The sequence below is a fragment of the Scatophagus argus genome, chromosome 23, assembly GCF_020382885.2.
Source record: "Scatophagus argus isolate fScaArg1 chromosome 23, fScaArg1.pri, whole genome shotgun sequence".
NCBI lineage: Eukaryota > Metazoa > Chordata > Actinopteri > Scatophagidae > Scatophagus > Scatophagus argus.
In genome coordinates, this window is record NC_058515.1 from 6,419,096 (window position 1) to 6,445,225 (window position 26,130).

Consider the following 26,130-nt stretch of genomic DNA (forward strand, 5'->3'; position numbering starts at 1 on the left):
TACTCATGTTATATGCCACTGAAGGCTGTTAACAGTATATACCCTTCGCCTTACCTTTGTTATTGTAGACATCTAGGTAGTTGGGTGCAGAGAAGATGGTGATAAGGGATGGGAAGCCAGTGGTCTGACTCTTTCTGTACATGCGATATCTGTTAAAACATCCAAAAAAGAGCTAAGCGTTAGCAAACACTGCAACATTTTCTTCATGGATTAATTGTTGGTGTTCGACCCTCGGGATATGATTAGCAGCGACAGTTTTTAATGGCCTCTTGTTTTCACAATAGATGTGTTTTTATCTTGCAAGCTGATGCATCAGCAAGGGGGGCAGGGGTGTGTGTGTGTTGGAGGGGGTAGGCATAGCCTCAGGAGAGCAAATCCCTGTGTTACAGGTGAAATATTCCCTTAAGTATCATCACAGTGAGCCAACTCAGCATTCAAACCCAACCACTCTGATCTGCCAGTGAAAGTCTGTTAGGCAAACCAAATTCTTACTCAGCTGTACGACACCTTACAGCAGCAGCTATTTACAAAGTTTTTTGTGTTTTTTTTTCTTTTTTAAACGCAAGAAAACAGAGATGGAGCTCAGCAATATCATCACGTGTGGCTGAAGGTGGTTTGGGGCAGCAAACTCACCTGAGACGTGGCTAGCAGTCCCATGAGACCCTGCTGTGGGAGTGCAATGATAAACAACTGTGTGCTGTGCATCTCACTGCCTCAACCTTTGCTTAAAGGGGGCGATCAGCTTGCCACATCCACCTACCTGCCCGTTTCAAAAACTTTTCAAAGAGGCTTTCAAACGCTTTTGTTAGACAGAACTGTTGCTTACTGATGAATAATAGATGAGCTGGGTAGTGTCTGAATACAAAGTAAACAACATATAGTCACTGAAAATTTCATAGTCAAAGTTTTAAACTGTAGTTCTTGACAAGATCTGGATGAATCATACTTGTCACATCTGACAGCTTTCATTTCATTTTCATTTCTAGGATTAACGTGACTTTTCTCAAAGTACAGACTGCACTGAACCTGCTCTCCAAACAGGCTCTAGCAAAGGCCCCCAGAGCACCGGGGGGAAGCTTTTCATTTAATACCCTGGTCTGAATCACTCTGCCGTGTGACACAGTGATGGGAGAAGACGAAATGCCACAACACTCACCCAGCATCCTGCGCTTCATGGGCCCGGATGATAGATAATAAGTTATTGTGTTGTAGAAAGTCACAGACTGCAGGGTAGCTGTTGAACAAAGAGACAAACATTTGGTTTACTCATACATCAAGAAAAACCCCAGTAAGATCAAGAAAAACGATCAATAGAAATAACTAAATAAGTCATGTCTTATTGATTGTGCTCAGAGAAACAGTGGATATGCAACACTGAGTTCAAGCTAAATTTGTTCTAAAAACCAACTGTGACTCATAACAAGGTATATTGCTTTGAAAGGTTGGCTGTAAATTAAGGCTTTAGTATCAATTTTAATTCTGCCAGAAGTTAAAAACATACCTTTTCATGCCTTTAAAAAAACATTTTAGCACACAAAGGTAATGACTCATTATCTACATAACAACTTCATTACTATGCTCAGCTTTCACACTGTAAAACAAGTGGGTGTGATCCCTCACAAATGGTTAATTTCATTTTAGAATTTAAACCAAAATGTGTCAAGTATGACACGTAATTCATGGCAGACCCTTTCTGAACAGAAAAAAAAAACAACCAAAAAACAAAATTGGGAGATGTTAAAAGCAATAATGGATGTTTTAATATTTCCTCAAGCTGATCTATTCAGCTTGTGAGCAAAGGACCAAAAAGCTTACTGCCAACTGTCAAACTACACTAAGCTTTCTGAATTTTCCGTGCAACAACCCTCCTTCAGCAACCAGCTTCCGCTGGAAATTTCCTTTGCTACAGCAGAGGACAAGTCAACGACAGAGAGCACTTTTTAGGGAAAAACGTCTCGATCTGTAAACAAGCTGCTATTAAAAACGGCTAAACCACAATACTGTCGTGCGTTGCTTCTTAGAAACATGATTAAATCCCCCGTGGACGTCAGGATTTGTGAATCGTGGGATGTTGTGTAATGGACAAAGTGAGTGACAGCTCACAATGAATGAGTGACACCTTTGCATTACATCTGAAACACTTGGTGAATGTGGGAGGATTTTTAAACAATAATAGGGGCTAAATTCAAGTTGTTTTTTATCTAGTTTCATCTCTAGACTTAGGCTTATTAACATAAAATCAGCAATAAGGAGAGACTTTAGGGCATCTCACAGCCTTGCATCTCTGTTACAATGTCTAAACATTTGTCATTGTGATTACTTCCATCACTGGTACCATCCTCTGCTACAAAGAGATGTTTGGGGGTAAAAAAAGCCCAAAGTACATGAAAAATCTCAACATACAAAAACCTTTCAGTTGAGTTAAGAATAGTGTGCTTGTTCAAAATACAGGTTATGATTTTGTATGAAGTTCTGTAATCCTAGCTCAACGCCTCTGCAAAATCAGAGCAAAACAATGAACAACTCCCACATGCAGCAATCGAAACCAAACTATACATTTTAGAGGTTTTTGTTTTTCAGCAAATGCCGCATAATGAAACCGGCTGGTTTTTAAAATTGCTGTTTAAACATGATTCTCTCTTGAACTAGTGAGGTTTCATGATTGCTGTGCTTTGGAATTTTGGTCGAATTAGATATGGAGTACACTATTATGGCAGATTTATTGTTTGTCTTCAAGTAAGGCCCTTTGGGGGAAGGTTTGTGATACAAGTCTCATACAAGCAAATTAACGTCAATATGACGGGCTTCTTTTCGTTTGCATGCTTATCAAATACTTTTCAAATTAAAATTATGTGATAACTCATCATGGGACGCTGAAAGTGAAGAACTTCCGAGAGATTCATTAACATTCTTGGTTCATGTAGGCATGAGAACACATGCATTCCTGACAGTCACAACAAACATCTGCTGGGAGGGATGCGAGGAGGAGGGAGCAATTACAGAGAGGAAAGTAAAAATCACGTTTTCTTTTGGGTGTTTTTGGAGGGGAAGAAATTAGGAATAGAGGTTTTATTTCTCACTTGATTTCCTGCAGCAGATGCAAATACATGCCATATGGAGCCGTTTGGTAGACAAGATACGTTTTGGCCCACTTTGTTTTTTTGGCAGTTTGACTTTAGAGCATTTCCCATCTGTGCAACAACAGGGCACAGATGTTGGACAACATGAAGAGTTGTGCAAGAAATAATTTCATCCTGGGCAATCTGGGGGGCACTTTGCATGTTCACCATGTTAAAATTCTTTTTTTTGTGTTTTTTTAAAGCTGGTTTAATATCAACAGCTTGTGTACGCACAAATGATAAGTTTTCTATTTATGCTGTTGACTGGGGGCTAAAATGAAAGCGACCATAATTTGAAAACATGTCCAATTTCATGCCTGAATTGCGTTTGTAAAAGTGTTAAAAGGGGGTGCCAAAAGTGCTGGGGAAAAATTATTAGTTGCTGTGAGACTGGAGCAACAACGAAGCTGATGGGTTTTTGTGGAGGGGTGTTGAGGAAAGGCTCTCAGTCTGGCTTAAACTGTCTCATAAATCCTGAATGTCAGTGTGATGCCAATTAGCGACCATCCCCTGGGCAGATGAAGTGAAGGACACTGATGAAAACAAGACTCTAGAGGAATTTTGACCAAATGACATAAAGTTAACCGCAATGCTGGTACAACACAAACATGTGACAGTGAAATCAGTCGTTTGGCCACACACTAAGCACCTTTGTGCAGTCTCTCTTCGGTAAATTGACAACATCGGAGGGAAATATTTTTTTAAGCAACTGTGGATCTGCAGTGTAATAGTTCAAATAGACTAATAAAATATGTAAAGACAATCAGGCAAAACACAAAACAGCAGTACTGGGAGTTCACTTCTAAGCATAGCCATTAAAACACTATTAAGTCAGTAGTTATGAAACACCTGTTATTAGAAGAAGAAAAACAAAAAAGAGAAAATGCATATCAGGATCCTCTGGACATTTCTGACTATTTCGGCTGGCTTGCCCAAGGCACGTCGGAGCCAAGTAAGCATCGCTTAGGCCATAATGAGCGGAGGGAGCGCACTTAGAGACAGGACTGTGCCTTGTGGTAATGTGCCAGTTCATTACATTTTGCGACAGTGTGAGCTGCCTGCTCCGAGCATTTCCTCTGTTTGTTCAGTTACTCAGCTCAATTGAAGGTAATGCAGGTTACATAAATACTGTTCTGAGGAGGAGACTCTGGGACAACTCTCATGCACGCCATGTTCTAACAACTGCTGGACTCCTACTCACAGCTGAGGAGCTGCAGAGATGAGAAATGGAAATTTGGCAGCAGGGTTTCTTGATTTATTAACTCTTTGACAAGATGGTTGTTATTTTTTTTTTCCTTTTTGTTTTAAAACAAATGTAAGTAGTACTCCATCGACTTCCATACCTGTCTTTATTTTCCAAATATTCTGTCTTGGAAAATGTTCATTGCATTGAAAATCACTTAAGCAGTAAGGTTTCCACAGACTGTACAGCCAAAACTAATCAGTACATGATTTATTTTTCCAAAAAATGGTCAAAAGGCCACATTAGAAGACAAGCTTTTTGAAATACAGCGACTCAAATCATTTTTTAAATTCAGCAGTCCAGCATAAAATGGCTTAACACTGAGAGCACTGCAGATGCTTTTTAATGCTAGTAGGGATTAAAAACTGTTATCTATGCAAAATACTCACCTGTAGAAGTAGGAACAGCCTCGCACCGTGTTGTGTGTGAAATGCTCTTGACTCTTCTCGTTCCCAAAGTCCTCCAGGGGGTCGGACCACAGCAGATCGCACATTGGTCCGTATGCTGGAGGCTCTTTGAATCTGTCTAGCTGTGGAAGAAGACAAAAGCAGTGTCAGCCCGTTTCACTGCGAGTGTGCATACTGTACGCACTGCAGAGAAAATGCTTTTGCTCCGCGTGAAAGAGCCACGATCATAATTAAATTGTGACTCCAACTAATATGTTCGCTGAAGTGATTTTTTTTTTTTGTACCGTATAGATGACATGTCAAAAACAGCACTCATCTTTCAGTACCTGGAGGGCTTTTTCTTTTCTTTTCTTTTTTTTTTTTTTGGAGGGACACAAAAAACTCAGGCAGCCTTTCTTCTGGCTGCCAGAACATAAATGGCTTTGCTTTCAGCCAACGATGGCTCTTTCTCCAACAAAAGCTTGTGGATTACTGGATGGGTAGCATGATGGACACTTCAATAGAGCAAATTCTATTATGCATGCCCTCTGATTGCAGCCACAAAATCCATTTGGAATTATTGAATTAGTTTGAAAGCAGGATCTGACTCTTCAACATTTTTTAATCACAGTGAGGACCAGACCCGCTGCATACAATCCCTCGTGTCCAAATCCTGAGCAGCTTTTGAGACAGATCGGGGGGAGAATCGCTTCATGCGTCGCAACTGCGGTTGTTACCTTCGCAGCACATCATGCTAAAACGGATGCCATTTTTTTCCTCATTAACTTTGAATGAAGGCAGAAAATACATGAAGCGGACAGGAGGCTCCAATTTTCAGCAAATGAACTGTATTTTTAAAGCCCTCACTGGAACACCTGCTGTTTAAAACACACACACACACACACAGAGATGAAATTATACAGAAAATAGTCTCAAATCAGACACATACTTTCCTGATGTCGTCAAGATTTGTGATTTCTGGAGACAGTCCTCCGTGTACACACAGGAACTGCTGGTTCATAAGTGCAGCCAGAGGAAGGCAGTCGAAGGCGTCCATACATGCGTCATACACCCTCTCTGAATACTTAATTCTACCTGTCATGGGGGGAAACAGGGCAGGGAAAGGAGAGCATGCCAAGTCAAACAACGCAGCTCTCATACATTGAGGCATGGTGCTAGACTGGGACGGAAAGGCTTTCCAAAGTGCCAAAAGAACTTCCCAAACACATTTTAAAAACAGCACAAATTCACAGAGCTTTTGTGTTTTCCTTTCCCCCTGCTCTGCCCGAGTCCAACAGAAACAGTTCTGACATGTGTAAACATAAAGAAGGGCAAAAATCTGACTGGATTCCGTACCAGGCCAGAGGGCACTCTGAAGTGAGCGATGGCTGAAAAAGGAGGCATAATAAACAGCTTTGAGAAAGAATAACTCAGTTCTCCTACTACTCTGTACAGAGAGTCACACACACCAGACTGCTCGGACTCATTTTAGATCAAAGGTAAAAAGTGCCAAAGCATTACTTACATTCCTGCTTAAATGTGAAATACTCTGTTAAATGTCTACATTCATGATTCCCACGCAGCAAAAACAGTGTTCTGGGGTAAAGGATCTTTAAGGCCCACAAGTACAGCACACACTGAAACAAAGAAGATCAGACAGGGATTGGGGAACAGTTAGTTTGTCATCTTGAAACACAAACCATCAAGTCAGACTTTGTCAATTTCACAGAGTGGAATAATACAAGCAATTCCGCTTATAATGAAACATTCATGCGGTACATTTTGAAGAGATGACAAACCTTCAGAGGAACCATCAGAGGACGGGCACAGTACACTCCATTAAAATATGTTTTATTAATAAAACTCTAATGTTTTGGGCCATGAGATGGCAGGAAATGTATATCTGAATAAATTCCAACCAGATTAAGTACATGTATTTTGGTTCATATTAAAAGTCTCTCAGTACATAACCCTAAGCTACACCGTGACATTTGCTATGCAGACTACATTTGAACTTATTACAAAAGCCTACTGCCGCGCCAATATCTGCAGACTGATTTGATCTACGCTCAAAGAAATCTATTAATAAACACAGCTTCGGTTGGGCACATAGTGTGTGTCACACTTGATTAGGCCCTTGTGAGGACCCACAGAAACACACACACAACATACACGCACTCACTTCAATACTGAAATACCCTCTGTCAACATAGTCCCCCAGGAAAAGGTAGCGCGTGGATGCTGGTGATCCTCCTACTTCAAACAGCTTCATCAGGTCAAAGAACTGCCCATGGATGTCTCCACACACTGGAAAGAGGCAGAAAGAAACACAACAGGATAACAGCTATTTTTACAGCCGCAAAACATCAGATAAAAGCCTCCATAACAACATGAGAGGCTATTTGCTTACTCCCATCAGATGTGAAGAACTCTAATTTATGATATCCCAGTAAACCTGGAACGTAACACAGAGGATGTCACATATATATGTAGTCTCTGGAAAAACGTAGCCATTATTTTCAAGGAAACATTCTATCTGGTAATTTTAATCTCTTTATGCTATTAATGTGAAATTTACTGACGCAAACTGCTCATCTGTGAACTGAAAAAGGCATCATGTTACAGCAGGTGGAGCAGAGATCCCCCTCAGTTCTGCAGCCCACTCTTACGTCAGGAAATTATGTAAACACTAGAAGAAAAATGAATATAACAACAAAGCTGCCAAACTCAAAAACATTTGCTAAAATGGGAGGCAATGGCACATCAACTATGGCAGGCGGCACATGTTAGGGTTTATATTGACTGTGGTTAGAGGTCATGAAACACATCACAAAACCAGATCTGTCAAACTTGTTAGAGTGCTATTGCCACCTTCTTACAAGCACAACTTGCACAAACTGTCTATATTTCAGTTTTCTTCATAAAGTACTTATCCAATAAGGAAAGGAATCACAAAAACTGGCTTCAGTGTGCATTTTCACACCTTGTCTTTCCACCACATCCTCTTTCAGCCTCTTTATAACCTCGAGGTGTTTCAACTGGCTAGTAAGACTTAATTTGAACACATACAGTCTTGCCAAATACACTAAAAGTTCAAAATTCACCAGAAAGCTTTCAGTTGGATTCATTTTTAAATATGTCCTGGTAACTGTGAAAACAAATCTGGCTTGTCACAGCCGTGACAACCAGATAACTGCTAAGAACATGTGTTCACTTCGTCCTAACGGCACAGTCTGTAACTCCACTTGAATTTAGCACATTCAGCACAGTTAAATCCACTTTATCACTTGAGTTACTCTAGTCTAGTGTCATATCAACTCTACACAGCTACTAAGAGCAGGCAGCTGTTAAACAGTGTCAGGGGAGTGTTCTGGGATGAAACCACGCACGTCAAAAATCAGGAAGTGCAAATCACTCAGCCTGGATTGGTTTCACCATCGTTCTTTTTGACCCTATACTCCATTACCCTCCGGGGAGAGGAGACGAGCAGAGGCCCCAGGAGATTTGCTGCTTAGCAGATATTGACTGACAGGGTGCCTGTGAGGTCATCTGATTTAAGAGACTTTGGTCTATTTTGTAGATACTCTAAAGGCTGATTCAATGGGACAGTTACACCTGAACTTAACTTTTGCAATTGATAATCTCATCGTTGGTTCCTGACTGATGGCTCCACCTTTGAACCAAAAGTCCATTCTGAGATTTGTCACCATAAATAAAAATTTAATATTATCCTTCAAAGTTAACCAAAAAAATGAAATATACTATATTTGTTCCCATTTTAAATTGTATTGCATTGTATCTTCCTGCTCAGATTACTAACTGCTTTCATTTCTTTGAACAATCCTTCGCTCTCTGCCCTTGCCCAAGCATCGTGGCCCTAAGTAGCATTCCCGGATGATAAATGTGAAAGGAGTCCTGCAACCCAACACTTATCTCAAGTACACAGCCAGTATGATCAAAACAGCAATTAATATTAACAGACGTAAGGTTTTTCTACATCATTAAACAATTTTAAAAAGTCAATTTCTTGAGATGAGAGCTTACAAACACTAAGACAACACTCGGCAATATTAAATGTGATCACTGGCAAAGAGGCAGCAATGATAAGCATGGTGTCCATGTCTGATGTCAAAGAGCTGCAATTCATCTATTCTTCAAGCAACTGGCTAATTCATTCATTCATTCAGTCATTAACAGCAGGGTGGATAGACTGAAATCTTATTTGAAAAAGAAACAGGATTTCTTTTCATAAGGGTGTTTGTCTCTTATGAACTGTATCTAGCAGCCAGAATTACAATAAGAGACTGTGAAATAGTCTTTCAGAGAGATACCCAATTAGTGGGAGCTGGAGGACAGCATTGGAGAGCAATTATCTCAAGTTACGAGCCTCGTGAGACAACTCCGAGAATCAGCTCTCCTTGACTGTATCGTAAACCTCCGCTTTACCATTTGTCTCTTATTAAACCCACACTGTGTAACTGTTTAAATCCACAGTGGGGACCAACATCAAAAAAAGGAGCCTTGTTATTTGTGTCTGATTTGTAAAGATGTCCTCACTCCCTTTTGCAATCAAACCAACGCTACCACAAAGCTAGCTCTGGTTTATTTTAGATGATTGTGATGTTCCTGGGAAATTGATTTATTGAGACAAAAAATGGCTCAGACAATGCTGGAATAAATAGAACTTAAATTGTAGCTAGGGTTTTAGTAATATTTTTTATTTACTGAAACTGGCATGAACTGGCTTTACCAGAAAAAATACTGCAAACCCTGATGTACTGGAGATTTGCTTTCCTCCTATGTAATTCTTTGCAAAACCAAACCCAAAGAACAACAATGGGTGACAGCGAGCAGACTGTACAGATGTTTAGCTTTGTTTTAAGCGCCCATGCATACATTTAATTTATGATTCAAATACCTGGTTTACTGAGTCAATGTAAGAAAAAGACTCGTGTCACTGATTATATAAAGGTTTAACCATGTATTTGTCTGACACATGATGAAAAAAATGAAAACCCAATCGAGCTTCGGACCCTACTGAACCGTTTAATCGCCAAAACAAAGCAAGACAAAGAAAGAAATAAAATAAAAAGGTCACTCTTTTTAAATATCTTATCTATCTAGATATCTGTAATATTCTGGGGTTTTTTTTTTGCATCCTGGTCACCATTGTGGCTTCACATTAAGGGTTAATGTACTTCTAAATGTCAAGATGCAATAAAAATGTGACTATCTTTATATTTTTAAAAAGGGACAACACAACTAGGTAATCCAAGTGATTCATCGTCCTGGTTATTGCCATGGAAACATCCCAATGGCAAAGAATCCTTTCAACAATGACAGCTTCTGTATATCACAGAGTAAAAAACAAAACAAATCTAAGCTGCTGCTGACCCGATAAAGGACGTCTCTGTGCATCACCAATGGCAACAATGCAATGTATCTGCTGTGTAGAAACAGATAGGTGCAATAAGCAACCATCCCCTCTGCAAAGCAACATTCACATTAAACTGTGCTCTAAAGGGCAATACCATCTGAAGGGAAGACCGTCAAGAGAGCAATTATTGTGAAATTGTCATTTTAGAGATTGCCCCTCAAAACACTACTGCGAGCCTTTTGAAAACTCAGCGTTCACAGAGTAATTATTTTATTATTTTATATTTTCGTGTTTTCAGAAGTCAGCGCGGCAGGAGGGTTTGTGACCAGGGAGTATGAGGCTGCAATTTCACCTGAAGCGCACGTCAAACACACTGTGTGGGAGGACTGCACCTCCAGCTGACCTTTTGGAAAGCTGTCACTTGCTGGCAAAGAAAAACAGCAGGGTGACATGGCGACAGTGAGAGAGAGGGTTTAATCACCGGCCAAAAAGACCCGATGTGATGGTCACTGCAAATTGTATTCTGTGTGAGCGCGTAGAGCACCGGCCGGTGCAGATCGAACAGAAACGCTACGACGGCTGACTCCTCCGGCTCAAGGCTCTGGCTTTATCACAGAAAACACACAATCCACCCATCGCTCTGCTTCGGTACACCTACAGACATGTTTTTCCCTCCCTCCCTCTTGTCACAGAACACACAAAAATGAGGTGAGAACCAGAGCCCACATAAGAAGAGCAGGTGGGAGTACATTATCTGGAGTGAGAAACAATTCGTTCTGGCCATCTCCTGCTTGTGCGCTAAAGTGATCTCCCTGAGTAGCAGCATATCAGCGGGCAGCAGCTATTGAGTGGGTGGCGGGCATTACACAACCTGGCTTCAGAACCTACACAGGCCACTCCAAAGGCCGGGCTCATTGAGCGAGAGAAATCCACAGTGAGGTAATCTGTGCCAGATCATGTTTTGATTGAGAATGGATGATAACAACAAGCGCTGCCACAAGCATCCCCCCCACCACAGTTTTATGATGGAACTCTGAGAGCTTACATCCTGTGGAGCATGCATTTATGCAAAGGCGGAGGTGGAGTTTGCAATCTGTTATGAACATCAAACTGTGTGTGATGTCTAAAAAGCAGCTATCACCAGTACTGAAGCAATGAAGAATGTCTCATTTAGAGTTGAATAGCTGAACATACTTATAAATACTGTGTTGGTGTAAACCAATGTTCCCCAAACCTTTACAGACTGTGACGCTTTATTGCCAACTAACCCCTATTGTCAGCCTCTTGTCGTTTTATACTGTGTGCCTCTGAGCTCTGGTTAATTCCTTTCCTTACAGCATTTCATTGCTCATCTATCATTTTGCAAACTCTCTTTAAACTTGAGTTTTTTGACAGAAATCTTACCACCAGGTTGGGAAGCAGTGGTGCAAACCCTGGTCACAAAACATGTCTTGTGAGGCCGGCACAGATCAATATTTGAGAGTGCCAAAAATTATGCATATCACATTCTCCATCAATAGATTTTTGCACAACTTGTTTACTGAACAAGAATTTGGCAGCTGAAAAATAAATCTGACGACCTCAAAAACATCTTTTGGCATTCTATGGTAATTTATGAGCCCACACATACACATATATATCAGCAATGAGCAAATATTTATCTGCTGAGCTCTAGTATCAATACGAGTGCACTGCTCATTGTAAGACTGTTGTGTAACAACCTATCGCTAAAGTTTAATGGCCTTGCAATGCTGCACAGAGCAAACACACTTCACACTGAACACATAAAACTGCCATCCTAATCAAGGTCAGAGTAAGACCTTTTGAAGGTCTACACAGGAAATTCCACAACCAAGGTCTTCCTTACTAAGAACACATCATAATTTCATTACAAATAAAAAATATCCAATATTATGCAATGAAACTGGCTAAACCTTGGAACAACGTCAACTGATTACCTCAATATCTTGTGAAAGACAAACGTATGACATGTTTTCATTGTCTTTTAGTGTGTAAGAGAGTCCAAGCAGGGTTGAGTGTGCACACTGTAAACAGGTGTATGAACAGTGTCAAAGCCGTTGCCTGGTGATGTGGGTGTAGGAGCTCTACTGATGGGCAACTTGTGCGAAGGCCACAGGAGCAGCTTGTACTCAGTGGCCTAAGCCAGCTCAGTTTGTCTCACACACACACACACACACACACCTCCCTCCATGAAAACCCCACCTGCCATCTGGCCCAACCAGGATGTGACTATATAAATGTGAAAGGCAGAGAGGCAGAGAGCGAGAGAGAGAGAGAGAGAGAGAGAGAGAGGAAAGAGAGAGAGAGAGATGTCATGGTGCTTCACATCTACGATAAATATTTACTTACTAATTTGCTGGCCATGTGTCATGTTGGTACTGGAGGTGTTCGAACTGGAAAGGGGGAAGAGAGAGAGAGAGAGAGAGAGAGAGAGAGAGAGAGAGAGAGAGAGAGAGAAAGAGAAAGAGAAAGAGCCCCCAGAGCATGCCACAGAAAGATAAAACAAGGCAGTTGGAGGGAGGAGGAACAGTGAAAGAAACAAAGAAATGTTTATAGAGAGCGATGTGTGAGTTTGGGAGTATGCAAGAGAGGGAAACAGCTGGATCGCGAGCACGCGCTGCAGAGAAATGCTTGTTGAAAAGGACTACTGAGTGTGAGTGGGAGAGGGGTTGAGACAAGGGTGTTGAGTGGGAGGGAAAGATGTGCTTCACTGCCGGGCTCCTGTACGCACGGCACGCACGCACACACGCACGCACGCACGCACACACACACACACACACAACTCCTCAGGATCCTCAGCTTGCACGCAGAGCAGAAGCCGTGCACTGCTTCTATGTAACACAACAAAGAAAGGAGGATTATTGGCTAATTGCATGATTTGTTCCAAAAATCCAAAATCAAGACATGTTAGGTTGTGAGCACCACAGGGTCAGCTTAGAAGCATGTTCACCCACAAGAAACCCCACCCCATGTCTGATTACCTCCCTAGTATACATCATTTGTCAGATCTCTCCCCTGCCCACTGACATATTTTTAAACCAGTACTGGCATATTTTAAGAGTATTCAAATGAACTTCTTACATGATAAAGTACAGCACAGTAGCAGGGTGAGAGGAAGATCTCTGAGAAAGATTACAGCTTTTACTTATTGTGCATATGTGTTTCATTTTTACAAACAACCCACAGTCTCACTGGAGAAATGAACTTAATTAGTCGTGTTTAGTTTAAATTGCAAGATCAGTGCAAGCTGGCTGGGTTTCAGTCTGCGTTCGAACTGAATACATTTGCAACACACTGGTGGCAGACTTCTTCCATCCCTATAAACTGCATCTGAAGTGATACTTTAAGAAAGAAACATATGTACAGCTAAATGATCAGAAATCTAGCTCTGTTTAACAGGATTTCTCTTAATCCACTGCCTGTGAGTCTACAAATGCAAATAATAATAATAAAAAAAAAAGCAGGAAATGAGGCTTTTGGTTAAGCTTCCCTCTCTTTAACAGCCAGATAAGATACTCTCTTATCGTAATGTACTCAGTAAGCATACAAGAAGCACACTTCTGTCTGAAAAGGCCCATGCATTCATGAATTTAACTAAGTGCGATGTCTGCCAAATATGAGCACGGGCCTCTCCGGGCTGTATTTTGAGAATGATCGAGGAAATGATGGGTTGCCATAGCTCTGAGTGGGTTGCTGCCTCTGATTACAACAACATCAAAGAAGCCTCATCAGAAAGTCTAATGGAGGAACAGAGCACTTGACCAGGAAGAAAGACAACAATAGATGCACTGGCTCCGCACATATGCATCAGCGAGCCGACTGCTGCAGTCGGTTCTTTCACAGAGACGGGCATGAACGAGCTCGGCTTCAGCTCCAGGGCGTTTTTAAGAGATAAGTGATCAAATGTAAAAATATATGAATTCATAAATACATATAAAAAATTGCATCCACAAATACATGACAGAAAGCTTATTAGCTTTTTCACGTTGTTTTTATAGCAAATGTTAACCGCCCTGATGACAAATGGAAATTAGTCCAATTACCTTTCAAATGAACAATATTCTGTTTTTCTGTGTGAGAACTGTGTTTTAATGCACGCCAGATGAGTAAGTGTCACCAAGCTTGTTAGTTTTGGCTAATTGGATGAACTGAATGTGTGTTTCCTAAAACAAAGCACACTGCTAAGGCGAGCTACATGGCCAAGACATGCCCCGGAGACACAATGATTTCATGAAGAAAATGTATGTTTTCACACTGAAAGAGAGTGTGTTTCAAAGTTGGGTTAACATATAGAGCAATTCTGATCAAGATTTTGGCTCACGTACTTTGAAAAAACAATTAAGAACAGGGGGAATCCAGCTAAATAATTGAATTTAACATTTTCAAGAGCACAAATTTCATTGGCCTCACGTTTCAGTGTCTGCTTTGGGAAAAATACTAATTTCTGCGTGGAGGCAAACTGTGTGTGCCCTCTGATGTCGGACCTCAACTCTAAATTAGTTTCTATGCAAATTTTGTAAAGCTCAAAGGTGATGTCTTCAAATGTCTAGTTCTGTCTGACTAAAGCCAGTCTAAAACCAGAATATATTCCCTCTATCATCACATTAAACACTGAAAAGAAGAAGTCGGGAACCAATAAATGTTTTGCATTTCTGCTGTAAATTGTTTTTTTTTTTTATAATCATCAAAGTAGTTTCAACTAACCAACTAAGCGATTAATTCTTTTAGTTCTACTCTGTTGACAAGCACAATGCGCCAACTTTAACTCCTGACCTGTCACAGGGGCCTCGATGTCCAGCAGGTTCTTCTCTGCACGCAGGATTGCGGCGCCCTCTCCTATGAGCCTCAGAGCCACCGCTTCCTCCACGCGGCCTTCCTTGGTGAGGTGAGCTTTCAGCACGTCCACTTTGGGCTTCCCCTCGCTGTCAAACACCTCTTTAGCCGTCAGCCGGTGACTGGGGGGGAATGGGACAGCTGCCAGGATGAAAAAAAGAAAAAAAAAAGGATCATTACAGCTGATATACTTTCAGAACATATTTACAGTGCTTGAATACATCTTTCATTGACAAAAGGCTTATGAGGATACGCAGTTAATTCCACATCACTGAGCAAACGGCATTTAAGCTGTTTGATTAGCAGGTACTTTGTACCTTCCAGGGGATCGACTCCCCGCAGGAGAGGGAGTTAGTGTTCACTCCCATGCTGCCAGCCCACCCTCTGAGACAATTTACCAGATTGCTGCTATGATCTGTGAGTCATTCAGTTTTCAATATTTATAACAGACCCACACAGATTCTAGTTTGCTTTGCAATATTCATAGCAAAATAGATCACACTCTGAAACACAGCAGCGGGATTAAAATGTCCTTTCATACGAGCAGATTGTCTAAATAGCATGAGTATATTACGTTGCAGTGTTTAAAGCAACATCAAGCAACTATTCAACCTAAAAATAACCGCTTCAAAAATCACTTTGATGGTACACTGACTTGTAAGAGAGTAAATGTTGTCTCTGTCTCAACCACTCTGCCCCTCATTGTTTGTTTGTGCACACTGCAACTTCGTTGACAGAGTAGGAATCTGACACCACATCACACACCACCGACCATCACTGATCTTGATGAAACTGGAACGTGTTTTGTGGAGGAAATGCACTCTGCTCCTCTCTTCGATGAACTCCGGCTGCTCTGCCTCAACTTTCTGTGAGTTTCCTGAAAGCAGTCTGTAGCTACTATTAACTGCAGCTGCAAGTTCGCTCCATTAGCCATGCGACTAGCCGACTCTGCTCGGAGCACTAGTTGAGTGGGTAATATTGACGTCTAAAATGCTATCACGGGAGCTTTGGACCGCCGGGAGGAGGAGGAGGGTTTCGGGTTTTTGGATGGACCCAGCAGTGAATGCTTGTGGTGAGCAGTGCTGGAATAGGCACCATGCTGAACTAGTGGTTAATATTAGGTCGCTTTAAGTACGTGTTGTCAAAATTTGCACAAAATAACAATTTCTATATAATAGAATAGAGTAAAGAAAGAATAGAGACATCATCTTTAGTCTGACATGCGCTTGCTTATTTGTCAGTCACAATTATTTAAAAGTTTAAAATTGTGTTTATTTTCAAGAGTCTTGAAGGCATCATGGAAATAAGACAAACAAGAAACAAATCCCAAACAAATCTCTGTCGCTGTCAATTTCCATAATTAGTGGCCTATAAAGGATAGCTTTCCACAGCAGTTCTATGTACTTTGGATACAACAGACACATTCAAAGGCCTGCATACTGTTTGCATGCATTTTAATTTAAAACACTGAACTTTCCTGTCTAATTACAGCACAAAGAGGGAAGGTGCACATTTTCAATGCAAATAACCACATACGTCTTTAGACAGACTTTTAATGGAAAGCGTGTTCTTATAACAAAAGATCCCTCCACATGTAATCCTTTCAAATGGACCAAGTGTCACTGCCATTTTAGCAGCTGATGTCAAAAAGTTTAAAAAAATGAACTTTTTAAATGAAGCCATTACTACAAAGGTACTTGTGTAACACAGCCTTGTGTGTTAATATTTCCCCTTTTACAGCCCCCTGATGAGCATATTCCTTACTGACAGCAAAGGTACAAAAAGGCCAGAATTAAAAGACCACATCCTGTGGACTTCTCAATTCGGCAGCTGTGCGCAAAAAAAAAAATCAGACACGCTCTTAATTAACGTCCACATGCAGACTTTGCACATAGCATACGGGTGTGACTAATGCACTAAGTCGATGGCAAATACTGTTGAGTTGGTGCATGTGTGAGTGTGTGCATGTGTGTTTTCGTTAACATCCATCCTTCCCAAAAGTGACATGAGTGGTAATCAGACCTGCACTTTCTGTGTCACACTGTGCTTAGTGACAGATGATATTTGGGATATCAGCTGCAGTATTTAAAGCTTTCTAACAGGTGTACAAAGGTGTGTTATTTCAAATTTCTCTTTCCTGCAACCAGCTTCCTTTGCAAATCTGCATACTTAACACCAATATGGGCTCCTAACACAAACTTTGTTCAAGCCAAACACATTTTTTTTAAAAACAATATCAGCCTAATGTCTCCATTAAGGTATATGGGACATTCAGAAGTCCCCATGTGGGATAGGATTACCCAAGGCCCCAGGTTGGCCTCTCCTGAACACCTGCTGTGCAACTCTAACCCGAGGCCAGGTCCCTGGGGCTTTTGCCTTGAACGACTACATCACTCTGGCCCCTCAGATATCTGAGACGTAAAGTGTGAACATCCGTGTGAACCGTGATGAACCTGTTTCGGAGGAGATTTCTGCTTAAACAGACAGATGGTCTGTGCTTTAAACATCACGGCTAGCTCAAGAACCTGTAACATGATTATGTTACAAATACTCCTTGGATGATGAATCTGATTGTCTAAATATGGGGGGCAGGGGTACTTATTTTAGTTGACCATCATAATATATTTCATATAAATGTGTATAAGTGTCAGACAAAAGCAGAGAATAGGGTGCTTACAGTATTTTCCTTTGCCCACATTGTTAGCTAATTAAGCATCACTGCAACGACGGCTGAACTCCCAAGGCAGTCTACCACAACCGTGCTGCTGTTGAATCTGAACTTTATGTGAATAAACCAAGTTAATCTCAACTTTCTCTGTAAAAAAAATAAATACTGTTTGTGTAGAGAGGCAGCTGAGAGTGGAACCATCACAAATGCAACGAACGCGTAGCAATAATTCTAAGTAACACCATGTTTGATGAAGATGCACTAGAACAACCTAATTGTAAAGGTTGTATCTATCCTTTGTTTCTGTGAAGAACAATCACCATCACTCAATTATAAAAATATCTTCAATGCTGTACTCAATACACACACCCATAAGTGATGCGCCACACTGTCAGCCTTTGAGCTGAGCTTACAGCAATTCCATTGTACCCAATGGACGCTGACGGAGCCACATCTGCTCCCACTGAAGTGACAAAACACAACACATTCGAAAAGTCAAAGGCTGAAGAATAACATAATTCTTTAATTACCTGCAGGAAAGCTGTGATTGTTGGCACACTGGCAACTTTTCAACACATCACCCTTCCATTTCCTACAGTCATGACAATGGAAACACTGTGAACTTTCCCTTTGCGGAATTTCTAACAGCCCTCTTATTAACAGGAGTAACACCCACCTCTGCCAAAACATTACATGGCATATTATAATGGTAGGTTCTACACTCTGAAGAAAAAGGTGTTACCCCCATGACAAAAATTAAAAGTCCTGAGCAAAGAAAAAAAAACAACAGGGATTATCAGCTCCATAGAGGGATCATCTACAAACTTCTGTTATTCAAACAAGTAACTAAATGGTGATGTCAAATTGTGTGTTACAGAGCGAGTCACATCTTTCTCAGTCATTGCAGTAATTAACTGTTCAAATATGAGCCATGAAAGTAAAAACAGAATAAAACAGCAAAGTCTCAACCCCTTCCCCCTTAAACAACAGTATCAGAATGTTCCCACACAGCAATTGCAGATTGTTGCAAGCAACCCTGTGCATCTATGCTTTCATACAGAGCTTCATAGCTGTGAGAGCACAAACTGACCCGAGTCAGCCTGTCTGCCTGCAACCCAAGTATGACTCAAAAATGGTCTCCATTAGCCGGTTGCTTTTGCCATCATTAATTTTACCATTTCTCTGTTCCCTGCTGTTATGTAACTGGGAAAACTGCACGAATCTAGCATGAGAGAGAGAAATTATGTGTGTGTGTGTGTGAGAGAGAGAGGTTAAGGGAGGATGAAAAGAAGAAAAAAAGTCTGGAGTCTTATTTAGCTTTCCCTGGTAATTTGTCTCAGATTAGCATTGTAATTTCCAAGATACAAATTAAAGCCATCCATCAGCCATTAGGTTTAAAGCCTAATAGACCGCTAAACCTCTGAATGTCTGGAGGGCGTGCTAAATAAACTTTAAAGTTTATGTAATAAAAGTATACCACCTTGTGTTGGTCAGCAAGGTTTATAGCAACATTTAATGATTTCCTTCTTTATTGGACTAGCCCTGAGTCTTATGTGTTGAAATCACAAAACTTAAGATCATCAACCCTAGGAGTCACTTTTGTCCATGCAACATTCATGAGGATAATTATCGCACATTCAGGTGTGATTCTTGAGAGATCTGGACTGCATCTGAAACCGCTGAGAGGAACTGTGGAAAACGAACAGCTAGAAATGCTCGGGCTGGTGTAGTTCAGAGCTAATGTGACCTCTCTGAGGAACGAGACAGCGGGAGGTGTGCAGTCATACGGTGTTGGACGGATCAGCTTAATTGGACAAAGTGAGACAGACTATTGCAGGGCTTGCGGAGCAACCCCTGGCTTCATTTAGTGAAGAACACAGAGTGCAACTGTGATATTGGCCTGAACTGGCAGCTAAGATACCTACAGTTCCTGTACATTATCTTCCTTTCTGGCCTTGTCTGCAGTCTGAAAGCTGTGTGTGCAGCACTTACCATCACAAATGCAGAGCAGACAACCATACAGTCACATGTAGTGTAGTCATATTCAGGAGAAATTTCTGGAATTTATAAAACTCTTAACTACTAAAGTCAAGAACAAGACAAAAGATGTCTAAACTGTAAAACATGACTTTACTTTGCAATCATAAAAATCTGAAAAGCTTTTATTGTTATTGCATTATTGATAGAATGCAGCTCCACTCGCAAAATATGGTCAGTCGATCGATATCTAACTAGTGCCACTACTGACATCCATGGTGCCAGTTTGTTTTCAACAACTGCGCAGCAATGTCTTAGAGCAAACAAGGACTGTGGCTGACCCAGACATATATGAAGAGATATTTGCTAATACCTGCCTCTGTGTTAAGTAAGCATTACCCAAGCTAGGGCCAGATTATGGCCAAATAGTGGGCACTGAAAGAACAAATAAATTCCTTGAAAAAGCAATGACTTAAAATAAATTCTAACAATTCCAAATCTAAAAATTTAAATCCTGCGATGCACAGCACCTTCGCTTCAGATGCCCCGTTGAGCCCCAAGTAACTGGTGACGGGGCATGATGCAGCGGGGGCGAGACTCGGGTTGTCGTCAAACCCTCCGCCCCCTTCCACCAGACAAGCCACCACACCAGCAATTTTCCTCCCCTAAGACTCAGCATGACCAGTGGAAATCTCAGCATGACCAACAGGGAGCTGAGGTAGAACAAAGACTTCAGAACTATGTGCAAGTGCAACAAAGGTCAGTTCATACAAAGCGTAGAATACCAGCAGTAATTTGACTGCATGGTCAGAGGTTATTATGCAAAGGCAGTGCAGTGCCCAATCTAAAGGGTGATACTGATCTATAAATTCGCTTCCTTATTAGTCACTATTGCCTTGAACCTCTGGCCTTTTCCAATGATGCTACTGCTGTTTATCCTCAGGCAAGTGGCTGGCGGGACAAGCAAGATCTCTGTGTGGATCTCTCAAGTGGAAACTATCTTATCAAATCGTACAAATACAATACAAATACTGGTATATAAACTGGTGCCAGGTAAGACCACAGATGGATTATTATTACACAACGGGCCCCTTGGCACAAACATGTAAAAGGCTCCCCAACACTCCTACACAGGAGCGAGACACCCATCCTGAAAGAGACACAAAACAACGGCAAACCATGCAGCCGTTTCATTTGTAGGCATTTAGCATCACTTTCCAAATGTTTTGCTCGCCTTCTGAGACATTTTGCAGGTTAAGACCAGTGGTCCTTTGGCTGCTCAGCAAACCATGGGTAAGGCAGCACAACCAAAGAGAAGTAGCATACAGAAGTAATGATCTGCAACAGGCAACATACAAGCAACACATATGGGATTTTTCTTGAAAATAACAGTATAATGTAGTTGCACTGTTCAGTAGACTATTATTGTGTATTCACAGTAATGATACATATTATTTGCATCATATTGTCATATGTGTATAATTAACATGGTACTAGAATTTCAGTTTTAAACATACTGGTTTATCACAACACTCCTGTGCACTATATGCATGAAATGAATCTGATATTGGCATTGCATGAAAAATAAATTCAATCATACACTTTTTCCCAGTTGGAAGCCTTTTAGTGATGGAGCATCCGTTGCCTGTGGTGTTTGCACAGAGAACAACTGCCAAGTGTGGAATAGGGCACCAAGAGTGTGCAAGTCACTCACCACTGATAGCCAGCGTCTGTTAATTAAATTACATAACGACATTCAATTAGAACGGGATGTGTTTGCGGAGTCCAGGATGAACAGAATGCATGAGCTCCTGTAGGCGGCAGGAAACAAAGGACACACTGTACATCAGAAAGCTCCTCAACTTCAAATGTCATCTGGCAGCAGTTTCATTGCTTCATTATTACACTACCCGAGTCCATTCTCAAGCTGATTACCTGACATGCATAATGCAAAAGATATAGCTGTCTTTTCTGACAACAAAGAACTGCGGCAGCTGAACCACACAATGCATTATATTCATGTGATAAATTATTTGCAATACAGTCTACCTCACACACTGGATACACCAGCATGATGTCTATGTGTCATGTCTGAAATTGGCATCTCAGTTTTTCTTCAACTCCTCCTCCCTCTAAAGCCCATCTAGAAAACCCATAACACGGTCAATCAATAATTCATAAGCCACCACTCCCTCGTAATAATACAATCCTTACATCCAATTAACGCCATATAAATTCCAGTTGCAAAATGACACAGTCAAGAACATAGAATCTGAAGTATTAAAACAATATTCAAGATGGGGCTTATGGCTGCTAGCTTAATTTAAAATATTTTCTTGAATAAAGAAATCATAACACTGAAAAGAAATGGCAAGCAAATCCAACAAAAACCATTCATCCTTCAGTCTACTGCTCTGAGTCAGCATAGAATGTATCATTTTCCACATTTAGTATGATTCAGAAAAACAACAGTGCATGCATTAATAGATGGTAAAAACACTGCTCATGGACATGACATGTCAACTTTGATATTTCAGGTAGCCCTTTTAAACTGATTCTAAACGGTATAAACAGTGCTTTATTTGTCACTTTATTTTGTAGGATAATTCTGCAAAATCAAGTGTTAACAGGTTGGACTGTTCTACTGAGCCAACGCAGCAGCACAGCTGAATCCATACACCTGGTGTTTGCAATGTGACTCAGTGCAGCAAAGAGGGAAATTAGTCTGGTTTTCCAGTATTAAGTCATATGAAGATGAGTTAAAAGGGAAGTCAACCTATGGAACGTGTAGGCCATCTACCATCTGGCCACCGAGGACAGAACAGAGATTCAAAAGGCTGGCAGGCTTTAGAGCTAACAGTGAAAAGGTCACTTAGAAATTGGCGTGAACCTCTTTACCATGCATTAGTGGGGATAGAAGCCGGCCCTGAACGAAACGCTTAGCAGGGCTTAGCTTTGAAGCTCAGTCCTTTTGAGTCTGCCGAATGTATGCGTGTGCAGTATGGAAATGGAGTGGTTACCTCTGTGGTTGAGGCAGGAAAGAGAGCAGGGCCAACAGCACTCACCTTCTCAGAGACAGTCAGACGTAAAGACAGTAAAAAGACAGAGGAAGGAGAACCATTTACAGCTTTGGAGGAAATAAAAATGCAAAAAGGATGGAGAAGAACTGTCAACAAAGACCCACAGGGCCTTTATCAAAGACAGATATCGTGCCATGAAGACAAGAAATGCTACAGACTCCAGCAGGTATAACACGTTTAATCATTTGGGCACACAAATCACCACTCTCTGAATTAATAATTTGCAATAGTACTGTAACTTGGACTACTTAATTTGCTCCCTGTAATTAATAATCCATGCCCTAAAATTACAAAATGTGCCCTCAAATTACGTGATTCAGCCCTTCAAATTAATAGCAAAGCAGTTCAATCTATTATAGCAGTAGTGAAAGGTGTGTGTGTGTGTGTGTGTGTGTGTGTGTGTGCGCGCGTGTGTGTGGGGGGGGCTGTTTGCTTGTCAGCTTTGGCTAAATGTATATATATATATTCTATCTATAATATTTATACACGATATTATCACATAACTGTTTCATAAATTAAAAAAACACTGAAAATATTTGTTTGCACTGGCATGTACAAATTGCAAAAAGACTATATATTTTCACTACCTTAGTCGACGGCCCGTGGTCACTGTCATAACTAATTGCAGCACTGAAGGCTATAACTTTTATTAAATGCTACCAGTGGACTATTATTGTACTTTAAAGAGTTGCTGGCAATCATCATCTGCTGCACAGATATGAGCTTTTTACATTGCATCAACAAACAGGAGAGATATTAGATAAAAGTGAGTAAAAGGGGTTGCCAGGGAAACAGAGCTGTAGAGTCTCAGTCTTAATCTTTCATCCATCAAAATATTGGCTTAAAAATGAGTCGCCAGCAGCATGTTACATTCTGCACTAGCTTGGTCCAAGGCTGGAAAACTGTGCAGAAGCCTTATCTTACCTAATCCATATTCTGAACATACAACACATGCAAATAAATACACTGGCAGACTGTGGTGAGCACAAACAAAAGGAGTGTGATGCTGCATCCGACAGCTGTTCACTGCAATAACATGCATGGCTGTTTGCACAGAGGTCCACGTCAATGACAGCCATCTAGGCATCCTCATTATGAAGATAGACAGGTGGTACACAAAACAAGCCAGCAATACACCCAAAACCTTGCATTCATGCTGCCATGGTTGTCAGGGTTATCAAAGATCACCACCGTCTGACAGAAAATAGCCCACAGCAGTGTTTTCGAGAGAGCAATGTGAACGAGTGACAGGCAAACGTTAATCCTGCTGCTTGCTCAACACATTTTAGATGAGAAATGGAGAAAGAGTTAGCAGCAGCAGATGATCAAAATGCACCACTGCTCAGACAGCACTCTAAGTCCCTGATTAATTAGTGAGGTTAGGGCTGAAGCGTGGGATGCTGGCGTGGGCGAAAGGATGGATGTATGTATGTAAGGATGCATAGACGAGAGTAAATGGTGGATGCTGCAGTGGGGGGTGGGAGGCTCTTTTTCTAAGGGATGTCCCTGCACTGGTTTTCTACTGGTGGTTGGGCGTGTCATTAATGTAGTAGCCGATCAATGACTGAGTGAGAGGCCCGCCAGAGACCTGGATCACGGCTGGCAAATGACTACAGCAAATTTGGAACTGGAGTGGGGGAGGTGCATGAGTCAGGAACAGTGAAAGATCAGTCAATGGAATAAAAATGCATCGAGAGTCTAAATGGAGGAGGGAAAAAAGTGTGCTGAGGAAAGAGCACCTGTCAATCTATCCAAAACAATCTACTCCCTGATTCACATTCGACTGATGTGACATCCCTGCAGATTTACCATCCTCACACATCTTGTAGCCTACAGCAAACTGTAGATGACAGACAAGCAATTCAGTTCCCCACATAGAAAGCCTATTCAATGTTGACCATGAAAGCTATAATTTCCTCCCAAACAAAGAGGGCAGCATTAGGGACCAACAGCTTTTGCACTTCAACTGACCAACACACTCAAAAAGACAAGACACAACAACATGTTGGCAACATGATTTGAGTCAACACTGTAAGATCTGACTATAGTAAATGTTGGCAAATGGTGACATTATTTTCAGCATTTTATCATATTGCATCTTTCTCTCTCTCTGTATTCTTTTAATTTACATTTATTAGCATAAAAGAATGCTATTAAAATCCACTAGTCTGATGAAGCTGAAACTTTCTACTATAAAACAGATCTGGTATCACCTATGACTGAGCTACACAAACTGTTTTTTTTTTCAGTATCATTAGTTTTAAGTGTTTCAACTATCAGTTACACTCACTTCATCACAGCAAGCAAGAAGTTTCTTGTGTCACAGCCATTCCTGCCTCACATTATCTTAGGTAAAAATGATTTCAGTGAGTTCCAAGCAGTGCGGTGCACACACACTGAAAAACTTGAAGTGATTGGAGATTGGATGTGACATTTTTACTTTGTGGAGGGGGGTCCAATCGATGGCAAAAGTATGATTAGGATGTAGTGTTGTTCAGTGTTGTTTTCCTGAGAGGCTTGGCTTGAGTCACCTCAGCTCACTGTAATGGTATTAGCCTTGACTGGGCCTATGTGTAAACATTTCTGTGAAATCAGACTAAGTATACAGACAGGTGTTTTAAAGAAAGGATTTCCCCATAAATAAGTGCATGTTAAGACACAACACAGATCAGAGAGACCTAAAGTGTTGTTATAGAAGAGAAATCTCTGAGAGAATTTAGTCAAGTAAGTCCCAGCTACTAAGAAGCTATGATGAACAACTGGGCTGAACACAGTTAAGTGGGTTATTACAAGCCAATACAAGTTTGGGCAGTCCTGTTTTAAGGGCCAGCACCAAAAAGCTCAGTCTCAACGTAAAACACCTCGCAGACTTCCAGGTTTGCAAAGACGTTAACCCACTGTGGCGTGTCCTCTGAAAGCCACTCTGACAGGCCTTGAAGAAGACATCCCCTGCTAGCTTTGCTGTGCTGAGGCCTGCCCCCCTCCTCCTCCTCCTCCTCCTCCTCCTCCACAATGCCGTGACACAGGATTAGCTTTCATTAGAGAAGGCGCTGTAATCAGCTTTGGAGCATAGCAGAGACGGAACAATAGAGGAGGCTGAAAGGATCTGGAAGACAGGGTGCTTTAGGGGCATGCTCTGCTGTATGAGAGCCACTGCCACAAACGGAACCTGTGGCACATAACCGTCCAACGGTTTCATAGCTACACTTATTTGCAAATGTTAAATGTGTACTACACCAAAAAGACTGCTGTCATGACAAATACAGCATGAATGCAACATGCTGATTTCAGGACTCTGACACAACAAACAAACAATAACCTATAAGGCACTCTTGAGCTGCCATTGATAATTTAAGGGGTGATCAGTGTCTGTACTTTTTGCTGCCACACTGCAGGCATTTAATAACCCCGAGTGGCAGTCTAAAG

The 26,130-nt window shown here is 41.2% G+C and overlaps 1 protein-coding gene across 6 annotated transcripts in view; it reads right to left on the reverse strand.

Annotated features, from left to right (window-relative positions):
- The window catches only part of LOC124054343 (serine/threonine-protein phosphatase 2B catalytic subunit alpha isoform), a 61,371-nt gene that overhangs the window by 19,437 nt on the left and 15,804 nt on the right, over nucleotides 1-26,130 (reverse strand). For all 6 annotated transcript variants that reach the window (XM_046380214.1, XM_046380213.1, XM_046380215.1 and 3 more), the window contains exons 2-8: nucleotides 14,920-15,120; nucleotides 6,931-7,055; nucleotides 6,274-6,385; nucleotides 5,698-5,843; nucleotides 4,752-4,891; nucleotides 1,157-1,234; nucleotides 55-149 (exon numbers count right to left, since the gene is read on the reverse strand). In XM_046380214.1, the coding sequence (XP_046236170.1) occupies nucleotides 55-149; nucleotides 1,157-1,234; nucleotides 4,752-4,891; nucleotides 5,698-5,843; nucleotides 6,274-6,385; nucleotides 6,931-7,055; nucleotides 14,920-15,120 (897 nt within the window). The remainder of the gene's footprint in view (nucleotides 1-54; nucleotides 150-1,156; nucleotides 1,235-4,751; nucleotides 4,892-5,697; nucleotides 5,844-6,273; nucleotides 6,386-6,930; nucleotides 7,056-14,919; nucleotides 15,121-26,130) is intronic.